At 36.8% G+C, this 18,850-nt stretch overlaps 1 protein-coding gene across 4 annotated transcripts in view; it reads right to left on the bottom strand.

Annotated features, from left to right (window-relative positions):
• Window positions 1-5,666: 5,666 nt before the first annotated feature.
• Window positions 5,667-18,850, bottom strand: part of CCDC171 (coiled-coil domain containing 171) — a 294,411-nt gene continuing 281,227 nt past the window's right edge. For all 4 annotated transcript variants that reach the window (XM_046663625.1, XM_046663624.1, XM_046663626.1 and 1 more), the window contains one exon: window positions 5,667-8,084. In XM_046663625.1, coding sequence (XP_046519581.1) covers window positions 7,863-8,084 — 222 coding nt within the window. In that variant the 3' untranslated portion in view covers window positions 5,667-7,862. The remainder of the gene's footprint in view (window positions 8,085-18,850) is intronic.

The raw sequence follows: 18,850 nt of genomic DNA, 5'->3' as shown, positions 1-18,850 counted from the left end.
CGGCAGATGCTAGCTCAGGGCCAATCTTACTCAAAAAAATAAAAATTAAAAAAAAAGATGGATAATAACAAGTGCTAGCAAGAATGTGGAGAAATTGGAAACCTCACAGATTGCTGGTAGGAATGTAAAATGGTGCAGTCACTTTGAAAAATAGTCTGAAAATTCCTCAAAAACTTAAACTTGGAGTTACCATATGACTCAGTAATTCCACTCCTAGGTACATACACAAGAGAAATGAAAACATATGCCCACACAAAACTTGTACATGAATGTTCATAGCAGTAATCTTCATAATAACCCCAAGGTAGGAACAAACCAAATGTCAACCAACTGATGAATGGATAAAGAAAATGTGGTTTATCCCTACAAGGGAAGATTATTCAACCTAAAAAGGAATGAAGTACTGATATATGCTACAAGATAAATAAAACTTGGAAACATCATGCTAAATGAAAGAAGCCAGGTGAAAAAACGCAATACACATGATTCTACTTACATGGAATTTTCAGAATAGGCAAGTCCACAGAGACCGGAAGCAGATTTAGGTTGCCAGGGGCTGGGGGGGGACGAGGAATGGAGAGTGACTGCCAACAGGTATGGAGTTTTTCTTTGGGGTAATAAAAATGTTCTGGAATTAAAACGTGGTGATGGTTGTACACCCTTGGAATATAATAAAAACTATGGAATGAATTATATGATATGTGGATTATACCTCAATAAAGCTATAATATTTTTAAAAGATATACACGTGCTGTAATCTAAGTGTTTGAACTCTTACTTGAATTTTATGAAGTAGAAAAACCTAGTCAATGGATGACTGTCAATTGCAAAAGTTATTTAGTGATAAAATGACTCAGGGTTTCTACTCTGATTAACTTGATATTTAGGGAAGACCGTGTTGGATTTCCTCAGGAGTTTCTCTTGTGAAGAACAGGGATTCTGCCTCCCTACAGATTAAAGAGAATCAGAAGCCCTCCAGATTATTAAATGACTCTGAAGCTGCCAATGGCGCCCACGTGCCAGGACTGTTATGTACAGCCCTACAGGTTGTGCACTAGACTATGTGTCATGCAGACTATGAAGTAGATGGTGCTCCTGAAGTTGTGCTTGCTGGCAGCCCTGCAATGTCCTTCAAGGAGTCTTGGACCCAGGCACACTGCAGTAAGAACAGCACCACCATTAATTATCTGACAGCACAATTTTAATCGTGACTGTGAATGTGAACTCTGCTCCACAGGAATCTCTCTATAGTCATCACAGTACATATTTAGAATATTTCTCTTCAGCCCAGAGGAAAACTTAAGTGTATTCACAGGTGGTGCTTCTGTAACCATAAAAGCACTTACAACAAGTTCAATAGTCAGCTGTACATCAAGGTCACTAGAATGAACTGTTGCCTTTACACCTCAGGTCCTAAATGACTTGTGGGGTGAGTCTAAGTTCCAGAGCTTTCCATGCACAGTTTTACTGTGGAAGCCTCTTATTTTCAGACCAGAAGTGAGCTTAGACAAAGTAAAGAAAAATATTTTTTCCTTATTGTTGGAAGAAAAAGGGCAAAAATCAGATGTCCTATTACACATCCTATATTTATTTTTTGTATGGTACTTTTTACTAGGCATCCAATATGATTCCATCCATTCTGGATTGCATGTAAGATTCTTCCCTTATATGGATACCCCAAAACATAGAAGGGATCTATTGAGGACAGGTAGCTCCCCTTCCTTTCTTGTCATTAGTAAATATTTATGAATATCTGATAGCTCTTAACCTGTCAGCTGAGTCTTGTTCAGATCTAAATAAGACTTTTTATTGTGCGCAGTTTCCTACAGCAGCACACCATTTCTGGAGCCGCCTCACTGGGAGGACTCTGTCAACAATCAGCATTTCCCTGGCATTAACATGCAATAAAAGACAATGAAGCACGACTCAATTAAACCGCAAAAAAACTGCCTTCAGATAACATTAACCCAGTAGTTTTCAAAACCTACGTGGGGCTTCTGCTGCATGACTAGCATTAAGGTCAGTGCTTTGAAAACAACTGCCTAAGCATCTAACAAACCCCACACAAGATGACTTAGAGGAAAGAGCAACACTCTGTTTTGATTTTCTCCATCCCATACTGTATCCAGAAATTTTACAACTTCCAGTATGCAGTATCAATTAGATCTCACTACTGAAAAGATTAAGAACAAATTTTCCCTTTGAGATGTCAGTGGAAATTTAATTTGCACAGAAGATACAGTTTGGGAGACGTTTAGAGTCAGATATATTTAAAACAAACAAATAAACAAAAATTTTGCAGGGAATGGTTCAGAAAAAATATGTAAGCACGCACAATATGAACTCACAGGACATCTGATATCTGGGTATGTCTGTCAACACATTCCACAGGCAGAAAAGAGTCTTATAATAAAATTGCCGAGGTTCAAGAGAAAAGATGGAGCTCATCTACCAATACGTAAATGCATGTCTTTATATCTCACTTAACCAGGAGGGCTGGAAGTGTTCCTTATAGAACCAGGGGTTTTTGTTTGTGTTCATTTTTGCTGTATTTGAAATACTTAACACTCTAGGTTTAAATCTTCAATACTTTAGGTTTTATTATACCGAACATTTAATCATTTCAGTTAGAATTGCTCTCATTGGACCAAACCACTAGGAAAAAGCTTTATGATTTCATCCAAGTAAAGATAACATAGATTCCAATATTATACAATAAAAATTTTCAAAGATTTCTTTGTTTGGGGAAATTATTAAAATTCTTTCACTTCAGTTGTAACAAAAGGCATGGATAAATGACCAGGGGCATATATTAAACTCATGGGTAAATGGCAAAGGGACACACTCTGGCACATTTAAGATATAATTTATAAACTCCAAATCATTATTTTAAGCTATGATTAATATAAATTCTTTCAAGATTAAATTCCTCTTGTAAGAAAGCTATAAAAATATGCCAACAGAAGTGGAATCAAATAAAAACAATCATTTAAAGTAGACCTTTAAGATAAATTTAATACATTTAAAGCATGATACCTTTTTAAAACTATAGAAATCAAAATACAAATTGAAATAACAGGTTAATTAAAAAATTATCAGAAATGATGGCAATGGAGTATGATTAGGTGTCTCAATATAGACAACCACTGTTTATTATATTCATAAGCCAGGAATATAAAATGAAAACCTAAAAAAATTGTTAATTCAAGTTATGAAGGCAATTGATCAGGATGATTTGAAAGAAGGAATGATTTTTCTCTTTGAAAATATTAAAAGATTAATGTATTAATCTTTTTTAAAAAGACTAAAAGTTTACTAGTTGTATTAGATTCCTATGGCTGCTGTAACAAATTACCATGAACTTGAGGCTTAAAACAACACAAATTTATTCTCTTATCGTTCTGGAGCCTCTGAGGGGAGAATCTGTCGTCCGCCCTTTCGTAGCTTCTAGCAGCGCGTGTGATCCTTAGCTCCTGGCCCTTCCTCCATCTTCAAAGCACATGGCTCCATCTCTGCTTCCATCATCACATCGCCTTCTCTCTGTAGCCAAATCACCTTCTGCCTCCCTTTCCTATAAGGATACTTGTGATTGCATTTAGGGCCCACCTAGGTTCTCCAGGATAATCTCCCATCTCAAGACCCTGAACTTCACCACATCTGCAAAAGCCTTTTGCCATATAAGGTAATGGTCGCAGCTTCCTGGGATCAGGATGCGGATATCTTTGGGGTCATTATTCAGTCTACCAAGCCAGTCCAAAAACTATATTTTAAAATCCCCATCTCCGTCCTAGGAGTTATACAAGTTAATGCTTTCTTGATCAGCTTTACTCAGCATCTGTCATTATTTTCCACTGAGAAGTTTTTGCTTGGTCAGACTGGCTCACCATCAATATCTTTCAACTGAGGCTCTGTCCCTGAGAATATCTGTGTAGTCTCTCAGCCCAAGTTAGACACACTGGGCAACACAAGAAGGGTGTTGCTTCCTTTGAAAGATAGGAACAAATGTCACTATTCTTTCCATTACTAGTCATATGGATGGATGGATGTGTTTTGTTTCATCTTGTCTAATCAATGGATTAGTGATCTAGGCTTCAAACCAAAATACACTTCTCAAAATTATTCCTAACTGGTCAGGACAATTTAAAATTTTTTTCTCTTCTTTAAAACGTGCCAATTATTTCTGAAAGGCAGGCCTGGCAAAGTGGAAATAATGTGGGATTTGGAGTTACAGCTCTGGGCTTACTAGTTACTAGGTTCTGTGTAATCTTGGTAGTCAAATGCACAACATTTTAGGTGCTCAGTTTACCAGATACTCAGTTTGTATTTTATGTATTGCATTGATAAAATGGTGATGCAAATACCTACTCCAGAGTTTTATTGGGAGAACATCAGAGTGTTGCTATAATGGCTGGAATAGAATAGCTGCTCAATAAATATTAGTTACTTTCCACCTTTTATATTAGAAAACCTGTCTACGAAAAGTGCACAGTTGGGGCTGGCATGGTGGCTCAGTGGTTAAGTTTGTATGTTCTGTTTCAGTGGCCCGGGGTTTGCAGGTTGGGATCCCGGGTGTGGACCTATGCACCACTTGTCAAGCCGCACTGTAGCAGGTGTCCCACATGTAAAGTAGAGGAAGATGGGCATGGATGTTAGCTCAGGGCCAGTCTTCCTCAGCAAAAAGAGGAGGATTGGTGGCAGATGTCAGCTCAGGGCTAATCTTCCTCAAAAAAAAAAAACGTGCACAGTAAAATAGGATCAATTTACCATTATTCAGGGAGATCTATAGAATGAATTCAGATATAACTGGTAAGTTAAGTAACAGGAAAATAGTAAGGATCTCACTAAGCACTTGATAACAGCATATACTAAAAATGTGAAATAATAGTGTTGCTAAGTTTTGAGTCAGGCATTTGGTAAATTAAAGTTATCATTCTATTGTTTAAAAGGTTATTTACCTATGTCATTAAATTATCATTGAATTGTCAATTCTCGCAATTTCCTACACTTTTTTGCATTTGTGTTATGTCATTCCAAAATGTTTATATTAAAAACGCTAGCAAAGCCTCAATAAGTAAGTGTGACTTAGGTATCAAAACAATAACTTTAAGAATCCCTTGGATAGTGATGGATGATACAGGTATTTTTCTAGATCACAGAAGTTTAGTAAGAAAATCCACATACTAAGGTGTAAAGGTAAAACTTCCTTTCCCCTACAAAAATATTTGAAGTCATTCTCCTGAGAACTGTCTACTTTATACATCATTCTTAAGGAGGTAAAGAAGCTGATAGAGCAATTGTCCTTGCCAACACAACACAGATCTCAAACATGCAGTGATTGGCCACTAAGGTGCTCAGAAGCAGTCTAGAGTTTCTCAGATCTCCATAGGATATGTCATTAAATCTTCTCCTCCTGCTGGGCCTGACTTCTGGGAAAAAAGCATATGGTATAAAAATTACTATATTTGGTAGTGAATACTAATGATTGCTCAGGAGGCTCATCCTTCAGTCTCCATGGCCTTTAGCATCTAGTTGGTTATAAATGTGACATGCTTTGATTTGATTTAATAATCTTTTTGAATTTATAGTTCAGAACTTACTGCACAAAATGTATCTGTAAAATCAGATACCCACATATAGAGAGAGACATATACATTTATTTTGGGTGATATCCCATTAACAAACTGTAAAATTAGGACAAGAAGACCAAGATCAGTCCAAGGGAAAGTTTACAAAGGTGCTTCTTCCTCTTAAACTGTAGGACCTGGAAATAGATTCAACAGAAACATACACATACACACAAGCACAGACACATAAGTGATATAGGGTAAGACTTTTTTCTACAGTGTGAGAATTGGACGCTCAATGATGTCACAACTAAAAGGCTATATATAGATTTCTATATGGGCAATATCTTAATCATTGTATGGAATGGCAGAAGAAAGTGTTTTGAAATGTGCAGAAATTATTCTATGATCTATATAAAAACAATAGCATTTTCTGTGTTACAATAAATTTGCAAGTTGAATTTCATTCATGTTACATTACACAGGGCATATTCTGTAACACTCAAAACCCAGAATGGTTAATAACAAGAATTCCAAAGAAAGAATTGAGAAAAATTTGGTTAAAGATGTAATTTTACTCCACAAAAACAGCTTTTTAAAGATTTATATAAAGTTAATTATACTGGCTCAGCAGTATACAAAATACGTGCTAAACAGTATGACAGTGACATGCTGCATTACCTCAGATGGCGTAAGTCATTTGGGTAATTTGGCTAATAACATAAATAGTTAGTATTGTATACAAATTTTATTTACTGAGGCCAATAAAAAAAAAACTCTCAGAAGTTCGGTATCTTTGAATCAAATGTCACTGCAAAGTTAAGACAATGTAGATTCCATAATACATGTTGTTATTTTCTAATGTCTCCATAATGAAAAATAATATAAAATATGGATTTTGTATCAAAACTGTTTGTCAAAAAGTACAGTTCACATCAGAAGTTAACATCACTGGGGAGTTAAATGATTAATACAAACACAAATACATATTACAAATATTCTTTTGTTCTTCACTTACCATGATGCAAACTGCGAGGATCTAACCTTTAAGGGTTAAAGAGTTTAATCAATGTCAATGTCTGATCTTCTGAAGGCGATGAAGAACAGTCTGTCTGCGATACCCAACAGAACATCACTTTGTCAAGCCACAAAGCGCCCAAAAGCTTGTCAAGTAAGTTACCAGAAACCTCTTTGTGGTTAGAACTCAGCTCCTTCCTGCTTGACCTATTATTTGATATTTGACCACTTGGTTGCAAGACACTTGCTCTTTCTAGCTGAAATGTCACTGGGGCATCTTGTCAGCTCCCCGACATCTCGGCCTGACATACAATTTTACTTTTGTGTGCTACAAGGCAGAAAATGCAGGGCAATGGCCTTGTTTTAAATTCTGTCAGCATCAAAGATGGGCGTCACTCTTGGGTCCTACCAACAACAAAAACAAAAAAGGAGTCTATTTCGAAGGTCAAAACAGCCATTACCTCGAAGTTTTTCAGCTTCTACTAAACATATTACCTGCTACACTGGTGTGGGAACTGTCCTTATACAGTGCCTAAACACACCACAGAAATCCTCCCGGCACAATTGCTCTACTTTCTTATCAAATGCAGACTTGATAAAAGGACGAGTTTTCAATGCCTGCAGGGACCAGATTCAGCAGTTAACTTAACTTGTTCAAATGGGCAAGTGGTATCATGTAGCTTTACAAGGAGCAACCTGACCTTCTCACATTGACCAGGAGTGACATTATTGTGCAGGAGGAGAAGCAGTCACATCATTTCTGTTTTGCACAACCTGCTTAAAGTTTGCAACTAAATGCTTGTCTTCAGTTGAGCTGACAAGAGAGAAGAGGGGGCTCAGTGAACCATGGCAGGGCTGCCATGAAATGACAGGAATCATTGGCATACATTTCAAATAGCTCTCTCAATCCTATTAAAGTATTGCAGTCCTGCTTTAAAATAGACAAGTATGAAACAACTTTGATAGATAGAGACTAAAATGGCTTATTGATTTTTTTAAGTCTGAAGGAAATTACCCAAAATGTGTCATTCTTTAACATTTAAAAATATGTTACATAAAAATGAGCAACTGTGATAATAAATAAAACTTAGAGGGGAAAAAGTTGGTTATTTCATTATTCAAGTAGACATAGACACCTGCACACATCAAGCTATCACCCAGTTTTTACAAATCCACTGCCACTTGTGCTGAAACAAAATTCAACTGATAAGAAAATCCCCCTTCAAAACAATTTTAATTGTACTGTTAACTCTTCTTGCATTTTTCTTTTATTTCATAAAGTCACAATCCAATCTGCGTTGGTCTTTTGGCATTAGCAGACATGGTCACTGGAGAGGACTGAGATGATGTCAGGGGCGCAGGATTTACGAATGTCTCCTTTAAGAAAGCGTAAGTTGTATCAAGTTCACCTTTCAATGGCAAAAAATCTCCAACAACAATTGTGTCACCAGGAAGAGCAGCTCTTGAAGGAATGGAGAGATTTGAATGGTCTCGTGATCCTGTCTGCGACATAAAAAAAGAAAAAAACTAAACGTAGAACTGACAACATTTAATTGGAGCTTAAAACCATAAACACAGAGGTGGACTAATAATCACTATAATATGAAATGAGGTAGAAATTCTCATTTGTATAATCTATATGATAATACATTAATATTAAATTACTTTCCAAGTGTGATTGAATCTCTTATTTATTCCATGTCATAAACTTCTCAGGACATCAGGAGTTTGCCCAAATACTAAAACATTGTATAAAACTTTTATAAACTTATTGAATCGGAGTCAATACGATCAGGCATTTTTACCTCTGCTTCTATCCGCTGGCAATTTACAAAAACCCATGCTAATAGTGTTTATTTCATTATGCTATATAATATGTTCTATATAATATGGAAAATTAGACGGCGTAGAAAACAAACTATGGATATTTATGCTTTTAAAATCTATCAGCCTGACATTTACTTGATGAATACAGCACAAAGAAAGATAAGTCAATCCTAGTGACCTCTAGAAAAGAGCACCCTGAGATATAAAATGCTAGTGCAATGAATGTTTTGCCTTTGCCTTTAATAATAAGGCCACCACCGTGTTTTAATAAAAACTGGGGTTTTTGTTGTGGTGGTTTTTGGGTTTTTTTGCTGAGGAAGATATGCCCTGAGCTAACATCCACTGCCAATCCTCCTCTTTTTTTTTTTTCGATTGAGGAAGATTAGCCCTGAGCTAACATCTGTGCCAATCCTCCTCTATTTTTTTTTGTATCACCACAATGGCTGGTGGCTGGTGGCTGGTGAATGGAGTAGGTCTGCACCCAGGATCCGAACCTGCAAACCCAGGCCGCTGAAGCAGAGCACACGGAACTTTAACCACTCAGCCACGGGGCCGGGCCCTAAAACTGTTTTATTATAAGTATTAGGAAATCATGTATCAAAATATGAGATTGCAACATGAAAACAATTTGTCACATATTTTTAAACAGTACTGGTATCTAGAAACTATTGGAAATCAAACTTTGAAAACCCAAATACTCATGAAGTACTTGAAAACAGAATTAATATTTTGATGAAGCTATTCATTTAAGCCCCAAGGAACACTGGTAATCAGTAGTTAACATTTAACATGAATGAAATCTTACCAATAAAGCAGAAAGGTATTATTTTATGACATTCATAGATAGTAGGAAAATAGTGATCAATTGTATGACAAGAGTCTTCCAGATTTCCAGCAAATAAATGTTGCCGAGATAATAAGCCTAGTCATAAGTGTCTCCACTAAAAACCACATTTTATATTGCAGAGTTTTTTAAAAAAAATCTTTCTGGTAGATTCTCTTACAATTTTGACAACAAAATAGTGTGAACTCTAAAGATCAGCTTTATTATGTCATGCTATACAAAACAGTTTCCACACGTGAAAACAAGAGGGAAGCCATCGCCGGCGTTAGGAAAGTATTAGAAATTCAGCTGTTGTATGCGTTACCATTTTTGTGGATCTTTTTTTAACTACAACTGGAGAAAAATCAATGGCTGCATCTAACACCTAGTTCAGCAATTTTCTTTGATCTCTGTTCTTTTGATTTCTTGATACGCCACGGCAAGCCTACAGCTGATGGAAATCATTTCTTTTTATGCTGGATGTTAAAAAACACCTAAAATGGCCACTTGGCTGGCTTTATGAAGGAGAGGGTTTAGCTTCTCCCCATGGAAGGAAGGGAATTCCTGAGATCATGTGTTGACCCTGATTAGCGGCGCTGAAGAGGTTTCACTTGCAAAACTTGAACGCTGGGCCAGAGCGTATCAGTTCAGACCAGAACAGAGGCATCTCATTACATCAGAGTGGAGGTGAACTTTAACTGCTGGTAGAACCACCTTCTCTGATTGTTTTAGCTGTGTGTCGGAACTGGCAGTGTCACTACCTGATAGATTTTGCTGCTGTAAAGACTACAAGGCCATCTACTAGCTTTCCGTTCTGTCAGCCCTGGGGGTAAGGAGAAGGCTGGAAGGGTGGAGATGGTGGGGCCCAATTTGCTTCTTAATAGAGTTTATTTCTAGCATTAGTATTCTCTATCCTGATAAAAGAATACTGTCAGGGAAGCCTTCAACAGTTTGTTGCTACATCTTTATACTTCAAGCTCTGGTCTAAGAAAACTACATATGAAAAGAAAGGAGCGTGCAGAATCAGACAAGGAAGCTCAGGTATTCTCTGAGGGTATTTTCTTCTAGATTCTTCTAGACCACAGAAAGCTAACGGTGTCCAACTGGCCGATCACATCTGTTTTGCAATATTAGATATTAAAATTTACTCAAACCTATGTTCTGTCGTGAAGTTTCCTTTTTTTTTCCCGTGATTCTATCAATCTAGCACATCCATCAACCTAATTACACACCAGGAAGCCCGCCCTTCAGGGAAAGCCCGTACCTGCTCATTTCTCCTCAATATTCTGCAGATCTTGGCACTCCACAAAGGGGTCTCTCTTTTTCCTTTTCTCCTCTTACTTTTTAATACAGTATGTCTATCTTCCGCCATGCTGTCTAAAAGAATCTTTTAATCTAATATAACATTTTTTCACTAAAAAACCTTGAGATGGGGTATTGAGTATTTCTCTAGTATTGCACATCAGAGTCTAGCTTTTTGCATACTATCTTCTGACTTTATGTCCTAAATGTGGAAAATTGCCTAAAATAAAAAGAGGTTTCCTTAAAGGCTTGCACCCCTAAAACGTATGTCCTCTACCAAGTAAACAGGTTTACTTTTGTGTAAATGAAAATAAAAATTTTTTGTTGTTCTTACTAGGTCATTTGCTATATTCCATACACTGCTAGAAAATATTTTTTTTCATGAAATGGGATAAAATCTGATTTTAAGTCACTTATAAATTAAAAACAAGCCAGAAAAAATCCTGATTTGAGAATGTGATGTTAAAATAAGTAAATATGAACTATTTTTCTTGTTACAAACAATATCCAGAAATATATCATAATACTTTTAATATAACACACAGAGAAAAAGACAGTTAAATAACTTTTTATCAGAGACCATTAAAAGTTAATATTTACCACCTGATCTTATATTTTAAATCTGTAAAATCTATGGTCATTTAAGCTACTTTTTAAAATGCTGAGGTGTTCTGGGAGTCTCTCATGTAAATCCAGATTTAAGCAATTTACAAAAAAGAAATTAGTTACCTGAAATAAAAGCTAGGTGCCATGTGAATCTTTATGGAAGCACTTTTATTTACTCAATAAGCTGTAAATGATTCTATTTGAACTGTTATAGTCCATCAGCTAAATATATATTCACAATACAAAATGTGTCTACTAAATTTCTGCATTTTAGAAATCTTATGAAATATAGTAATTGGCCATGTCCAATAGCCATTTTTCAAGACTTTAATATCTTCGTTTTCTAACAGTGTTTTTTCAACAAAAAATAAATAAATAAAGCATTAGGGTAATAATAAGATAATGACTCAATAAATTGTCTATAAATCAAAGCTGTTTTGCAGACCAAGGCTTCTGAAACAATGACACTAAGCCATTTGTCTCCTGGGTAGCATTTATGATCAAGTTAAGCCTTCCGGAATCTAGTATTATAAAAAGTGAGGGGCGGTGTGATTTAGCAGGCAGAAAAGTGTTGCATGGAGATTATGCTAGGCACACAGCATGGTGAAAAGAGTACTAGACTGGGGACCCGAGGACTACAGTTTCCCCCAGTTCTCTTACAATCTAGCTGGTCATTTTGGGCAGGTGAATCAGTCCTTCTCGCTCTCACTTCCCTTGCCTATAAAATGAGGAGCCAGACTCTTTCCAGTTCTGAAGTTCTACAGGCGCATCACAATTCCACCCATGATGGCATATGTAACGTTAACACCTAACTTTGGGGGATGACCTTGACCCAGAAATCAAAGTTTCCCAAATATAATACTTAAGACTTTGAAGGGCTACAGATAGGCCATTCTTAAGGGGAAGGGATACATATTGCACACAATTCTAAAAGAAAAAAAGACAAACAGATTTAAAGAAATTAGCCACAGTTTAGAGGATGTGGCTTCATTCAGTTAAACTCTGTAGCGCATTTTTTATTACTTCGACCTCCATGATGATGTTTTAAGCTCTGTAAATTATTGACTGGTTTTATGTAGAGTGTGCAGCTCCATATCAACTGATGAAGGAATCAAAGTACCCACAAGAGGGCCTTACAGTAAAGGTCCCCTGCCATCTCTACTTTAGCTTCTGATGTGTTCTTACTGCCGGAGCCTCAGCACTCAGTCTCACAGAGTTTTCTTCCTTCCAAATACTTCAAGTTAGTGAACCAAATTCTGCCTGTCTCTTGTCCGGTTCTGCCATGCTGAGATCATGGGACACTGCAGTTTACACAATCAGAGCTGGCAGTACTCATGTATAGTTTTCTCTTGTGCAATGCTCAATTATAAACCTTATACATATATACACACACAATACACACACACACATGCATGCAACTGATATATATATAGACACACATATATATACACACACATATATATACTCGCTATATGCATTCACATATACACATTATATATACATACATAGATGTGTGTAGATGTGTGTATATATATGTATGTATATATATATATATATATATACCAGCTACCACATCATTAAATATTTATTCCTTGTAGTTACCAATTCTAACTTTTAGTTACCAACACCAGACCAGCAGCAGTATCTTATGCATTCCTCTCCCCATAAGTCATTAAATCTTAGTACAGCCAGTGTGTCTCTTTAGCTCAGTGACATCAAGATCTATGTGGTTATGTGAGTCAATGGAACATTGTAAAGGAGTCTCTAGGTAGACAGAAAACAACTTAAGAGGCATGGGTACCTAGAGATTAAGAAGGAAGGGTAATCACAGAGGTAGAAGCAAATCAAAAAACAGAGGTAGAAGATATTAACAACAAGCCTGATTCACATCTCAACAATTTTGTCCTCAGGCAGACAGTCAGCTTTGGTTCAAGTGCCAGAGCTCTTGAGTCAATCTATCTTGTTCAAATTCAGCCTCGACTACTTGCTTGATGTGGTAGATTAATTGGATTAATGGCTTCGATTCTTCATGCTTCCTTATGGGCATGCCCTTTGCTGTGTGACATTGCAGCCCTTTGCAGGCTGGTTCACTAGCTCTTTGCTTCCCTGTCCAGCCTCATCTGCCATCTCCTCACTTGCACTCTGCAATCCAGTTGCACAGAAATTGCGAGTCCGTAAACAGGATGCTCCCATAGTTCACACCCGCCTCCCGTCTGTCCACTGTGTGGGATATCTTCTCTCCTTTGTGAGGAGAATGCCTTCTCCACCTTTCAGACTCTGCTCAAGGTTTCCTTCTGTAAGGGCTTTCCAGATCTTTGTCCCACCCTTCCCCAACTACAGTTAGCTACAATATCCAATCACACTTTTACGTTCCTTCATGAGCATTTATTTTTTTGTTTCTACTTATTTGTACACACTGATGTCTCCTCTATAAACTATGTGCACCTAATGTGATAGAGTCATGACTTTGCATTCCTAGCACTTAGCAGAGTATCTGAGACTAAGTAAAATTTCTAATTGATGAATGACTGAATGAACAAACTACTCATGTTATTACTTCATGGTTTTGGTCTTGTATTGCTATTCGGTTATTTCATATATATACAGATTATGTCCCAATTAAAGTAGCACAGTATAAAGGAAAGGACAGGGGCTTTGAGGTTGGAGGGGCCTCGGGTTCCAAACTTGATTCTGCCACGTATTAACTATGTGATCTTTGATAAGTTACTTAACCTGTGCAGGCCTGCATCCTTAGCTGTGAAGTTGGAAGAATACTCCCTCACAGGGCTGTCATAAGGATGAGATGAAATAATATACACAAAAACGCATAGCACACAGCAGCTCCCCTTCTCCACCTCACTTTCTCCGCTTCTCAAGTGATGATAAACTCCAAATTTATAATTATAGCTAACACACATTGAGCATATATGTCAGGCACTGTGCTAGGTTCAGCTTTCTAAGCATTATCTCAATTCTCACAACAACTCAATGAGAAAGTATTACTATTACCCTCGTCTTACAGCTGAAGAACTAGGGCTCAGAAGAGTAGAATAAATTGCTCCATGTAGCACAGCTTGGTAAGTGGTGAAAGGGTGGGACTCGCAATCTATCTGCTTCTTCTCCCCTATGTTTGACCACGACCTTATCATGCCGCCCAAAGAAGACACAGCCCAGGGTTATCTTATATCCAGAGCTGTTTCATACACATAGTAAAGGTTCAACAAATCTCTGTGAAACTGGAAAATAAAAGTACACAGACTGTACTAGAGGCTAAAAATAAATGTTTATATTTTTGATAACATATTTTATTATAGTTCAACATTTGAATATCCATGGTACTGGAGTAGATAAATAGATCTTATGGTATTTACATAAAACAAAAGTTCTAGCCCCTTCACCAAAAGAGCTTACATGTTGTTATATTCAGAGATAAAATTCAGCACTGAAGTTTTAAATTACACTAGAACATTTAAACTTTAATTTTAAATTACTTCAAAGATGTCTTGTGCCTGACAAGATAACAATTCCCATTTTCTTCTCTTAGAGGTTTAGATTTCCTGACATGATCGAGGTTGGAAAAAGAGTCAAAGAATTTTCCCAGATGGCTTTTGTTCTTTCTTTTCCTGCTCTCCTTCACATCCTTGTGCCCCCGTCTGCTCCTGTCCTGGCAATTCTGATAGACTTGACGGCAGAGAACGCCAGAAAAATGCAAAGGAGGTAATTTTTCCCCCCGTCTCCTACAACTATATATTCCCAAACAACTCAGAGAGAATTTTAAATGTAAATACATCCATATACTCAGGTATACAAAAAGTGTACAAAAATTGAATAAATAAAAACTTCAGCATATTATATAGAAAAATACCACTGAAAAACTGAAATGACAAGCTGATAAAAATATGTGCAGCACACATGATGGCCATAGGGTGACTTTCTTAATTTACAAAAGGCTCGTGCAAATCAAGAAAAAGAAGAACCTAATTAGGAAACAGGCTAAGGATAGTGTATTTATTAAGACTGGGTTCAGCTGTATCAGAAAACTCAAAATGTTAGTGGCTCAAATAAGATAAAAGTTCATTTCTCTCTGATATAGCTATATGAAGCTAACAGGAATCCAGGCTGCTTCTATCTTGGGTTGCACAGCCTCAGTATGCTGCTTCCACCTCAGGGTCCAAAATGGTTGCTCAAGTTCCAGCCATTATGTCTGCAATATAGCCAGAAGAAAGGAGGATGAAGCAAAGAAAGAGGAACCACTTACATTTAAAGACACTTCCTAAAATCACAACACTGCTGCTTATATCATTGGCCAGAACTTAGTCCCATGGCTAACTTAGCTTCAGGAGAGTCTGAGAAATGCAGCTTTTTTGTTTAGTGGCCCAGGTAATATTCAGAGGTTCTATTACTAAGAAAGAAAGAGAAAACAACAATCAGGAAACTACTGTCAGCCTCTGCCTCAGACACAAATTGGCTGTCTGGTAGGGAAGGGAGGAGTACAAATAACCAAAAAAATACAAAAAGTGCTAAAACTCAATCATAATTAAAGAAATGCAGTACAAAATGTGACATTGGAAGATTACTTTTCACCATCAGACAGGCAAAAATTTAGATGTCTGCTGATGCCACAGCTGAGAAGAGAGGGCAACAGGCAACTTCATACCATGTAGGCAGGGATGTAAGCTGGTGCCACCTTTTGGAAAACAAAACAAAATTTAAATTGTACCTGCCCTTTGATCCAGCAATTCCACTGCTAGGCATTTCTTCTATGGCTACACTCACAAAAGTTCACCAAGACGAGTATACAGATACATTCATTGAAACATTTTTTATAGAAAAACATGTTTTAAATGAAACTAAAATGTTCATCAATGGAGTGCTATATAAGTGAAGTTTGGCACAATCATAGAATACAACAATTAAAACAAAACTGAGGTAAATATAAATATGTAAGTACTGATATAGAGGTTCAAAACAATGTGCGTGTGTGTATGCGTGTGTGTATAAAGAGAGAGAGAACCAATCTGTATTTAAAAAAAAAAGCATAAACACACATACATGCATACATATACCTATTTTCTTTTTGAAACAAGAATCACAAGAAACTGTTAATTATCTTTAGAAAAAGGGAATAAATTAGAGTGGGTTGGGAGGAAAAAGCTTAGAAGTTCAAAATTTTCTTTCCATGGTTTTTTTATCTGTAAAACTGTTGACACCATGAACAAAGGCTATGAACTAGCAGTTCACAAAAGCAAAAACACAGCTGATTAACAGTAAATGAGAAAAAATGGTAACCTAATCAAAAATGGAAAGTAAAATGAGATGTTTATTGCCAATCAAATTGAATTTAAAAAATTAAGATACTAAATATTAATGAAGGCATTATGAAATAGACATTCACAAATTGCTAGTGATTGTGTAAACTAAGAGGACCATTTGGACTATAGTTTGCAACTGTCTTAAATAGTTAATATCATTTGATCCAACAATTCCATTTATGCTTAGGTTCCTTCTATTAACAATAACAGACAAAAATTGGAAATAATCACATATTCAACAATAGAAGTACGGTTAAGTAAGCTATAGTCACTTGATGGAATATTATGACTATAAAATTTATAGTTATAAACTTTTGGAGAACATGGACAAACGCCTAGGCTTGACCAGGGGTCAGCAACCTTTTTTGTAAAGGGTCAGATTATAAATATTTTATGCTTTGCAGGCCATATGTTCTCTGCCACAACTACTGAATGCTGCTGTTGTAGCCCCAAAGCAGCCACAGACAATATGTAAATGAATTAGTACGGCCGTGCTCCAACAAAACTGCGTTTACGAACACTGAAATTTGAATTTCACGTCATTTTCATGTCATGAAATACCATTCTTCTTTTGTTTTTTTTCCCCCAACCATTTAAAAAGGTAAAAACCACTCTTAGCTCACAGGCTATACAAAAGCAGGTGGCCAGGAGATTTGGCCCACAGGCTGTACCTCACCCCCCACCCCCGAGCTAGACTGAAGAAGTAAAAGACGATGTGCAAAATCACATATGATACTTGCTTCGAGGTACTGGAATTGTTGGAATTTTTTTCCTAAATTATTTTCCAATTATCTACAATAAGCATGCCTTACTTTTATAACTAAAAACCCTTTATTTAAAAAGATGAATTTTATCTATACTGAAACTCATATTTTAGTATGATTATGACTGTGAGGTGTGGTCAAAATGAAAATGTAATTGGTTTGTTAGAGGTCTCAGAAGGTGCATCTTTAAACAAGCCTTTTGCAAGTTTTGAAAAGATTTTAATTTAGCTAGTAACACTTTCTTATTCCAACACTTTGTTATCTAACTCATGTCTACAACCTGACATTAAGTAAACACATAACACGGATGATTTTACGGAGTAACCTGTACCCCTGCCCTGCACAAACGTGACTCCTTATGTAGAGTGGCTACTTACAACTTGTGTGCCTTCATTTTACTCCAAATAGCACTTCCAGCTGCCAAATTACAACTTCTGTGGTCAAAATGTACACATGTCCCACTCTCTCTGGGAACTATTAGGCAAAAGTTTTCTGACCACTTTTTCATTACTGAAGAATTTCCTCTTAAAGTTATAAACCTTTTTAACACAATGTCAAAAATTTAGTCATAATCTGGAAGCTATAAACTTAGACCTTTTAGCAGTATGTTTTTCTCTGCGTGGAATTACTGAGCACGCGCTCAAGTACAGAGGAGCAGAGGAAGGAAAGAACCATCTAAAATTTAATGTTGTTTGAAAGAGATGACTTTCCTAAATCATACTAACATTGTAAGCATCTGTCAGTCACATAACTCAATAAAACTGGCAATAAATTCACATTTTAACATCTGAAACCCACGTTTTCCACGCCCCTCCTTTCCACTGCTGTTTTAAACCATATTCCCTCATCATTCCACTCTATCACACCTAAGATCCCTAGCAATTCTTCAGGAGATGTTGCAAACACTCTTTATTCCCCACTGGGAAATAAAGGTGTAAGTCCTGTACTCCCGAGGTCTGTTGACTCCTTGGCCAGTGCCACATGGGCCTTTCTGGAGTGACGGGTTATCTTCAGTTAAAAGAATGTGGTCTCTTTATTTCTCAGCAAGAGAGGGACACTTCAGATATAAGACAAATTATGTGATCTGGGGTTCACATCTGTAGAATGCCTTCAAATCACAATGCACTGGGGAGAAAGTTCCAAAACAAACCACTTAGCTGGCAATGACGCTTCCTTTACATGATAGGCAGGAATGTTACTTCTAATAGAACCAGGCCATTTCCAGCAGTCTCAAACCAAACACATCTCTAGGGAGAACATCCTATAGAACTGTGAGAATAATGCAGCAACCACAAAATTCCAAAGAAATAGACTATGGATTCCATTTCAGGAATCTATTCCCTTCATGATCAATTCCATCTGATAGATTTTCCCCATGGTTGCATAACGCACAAAGCATATCTAAACCCACATCCATCATTAGTATCCTAAATTAGCTCTATTTCTTAATTCTTGCAATAGATATCTATCAAGTGCTACAACGTGCCAGATACTGTTCTAGGTACTGGGACACAGCGCTGAATCACACACACACAAATTCTCTGCCCTCAGGGAGTTCAAACTGTCCTCTCTGCATCCGGAGCCAGTTCTCCGTGAATGATAATTTGCTGAAATCCTATGTAACCACACAACTGT

Source organism: Equus quagga, chromosome 6, assembly GCF_021613505.1.
Source record: "Equus quagga isolate Etosha38 chromosome 6, UCLA_HA_Equagga_1.0, whole genome shotgun sequence".
NCBI lineage: Eukaryota > Metazoa > Chordata > Mammalia > Perissodactyla > Equidae > Equus > Equus quagga.
The sequence above is the reverse complement of the archived record's forward strand: the minus strand, read 5'-3'. Positions and strand labels throughout refer to the sequence as shown.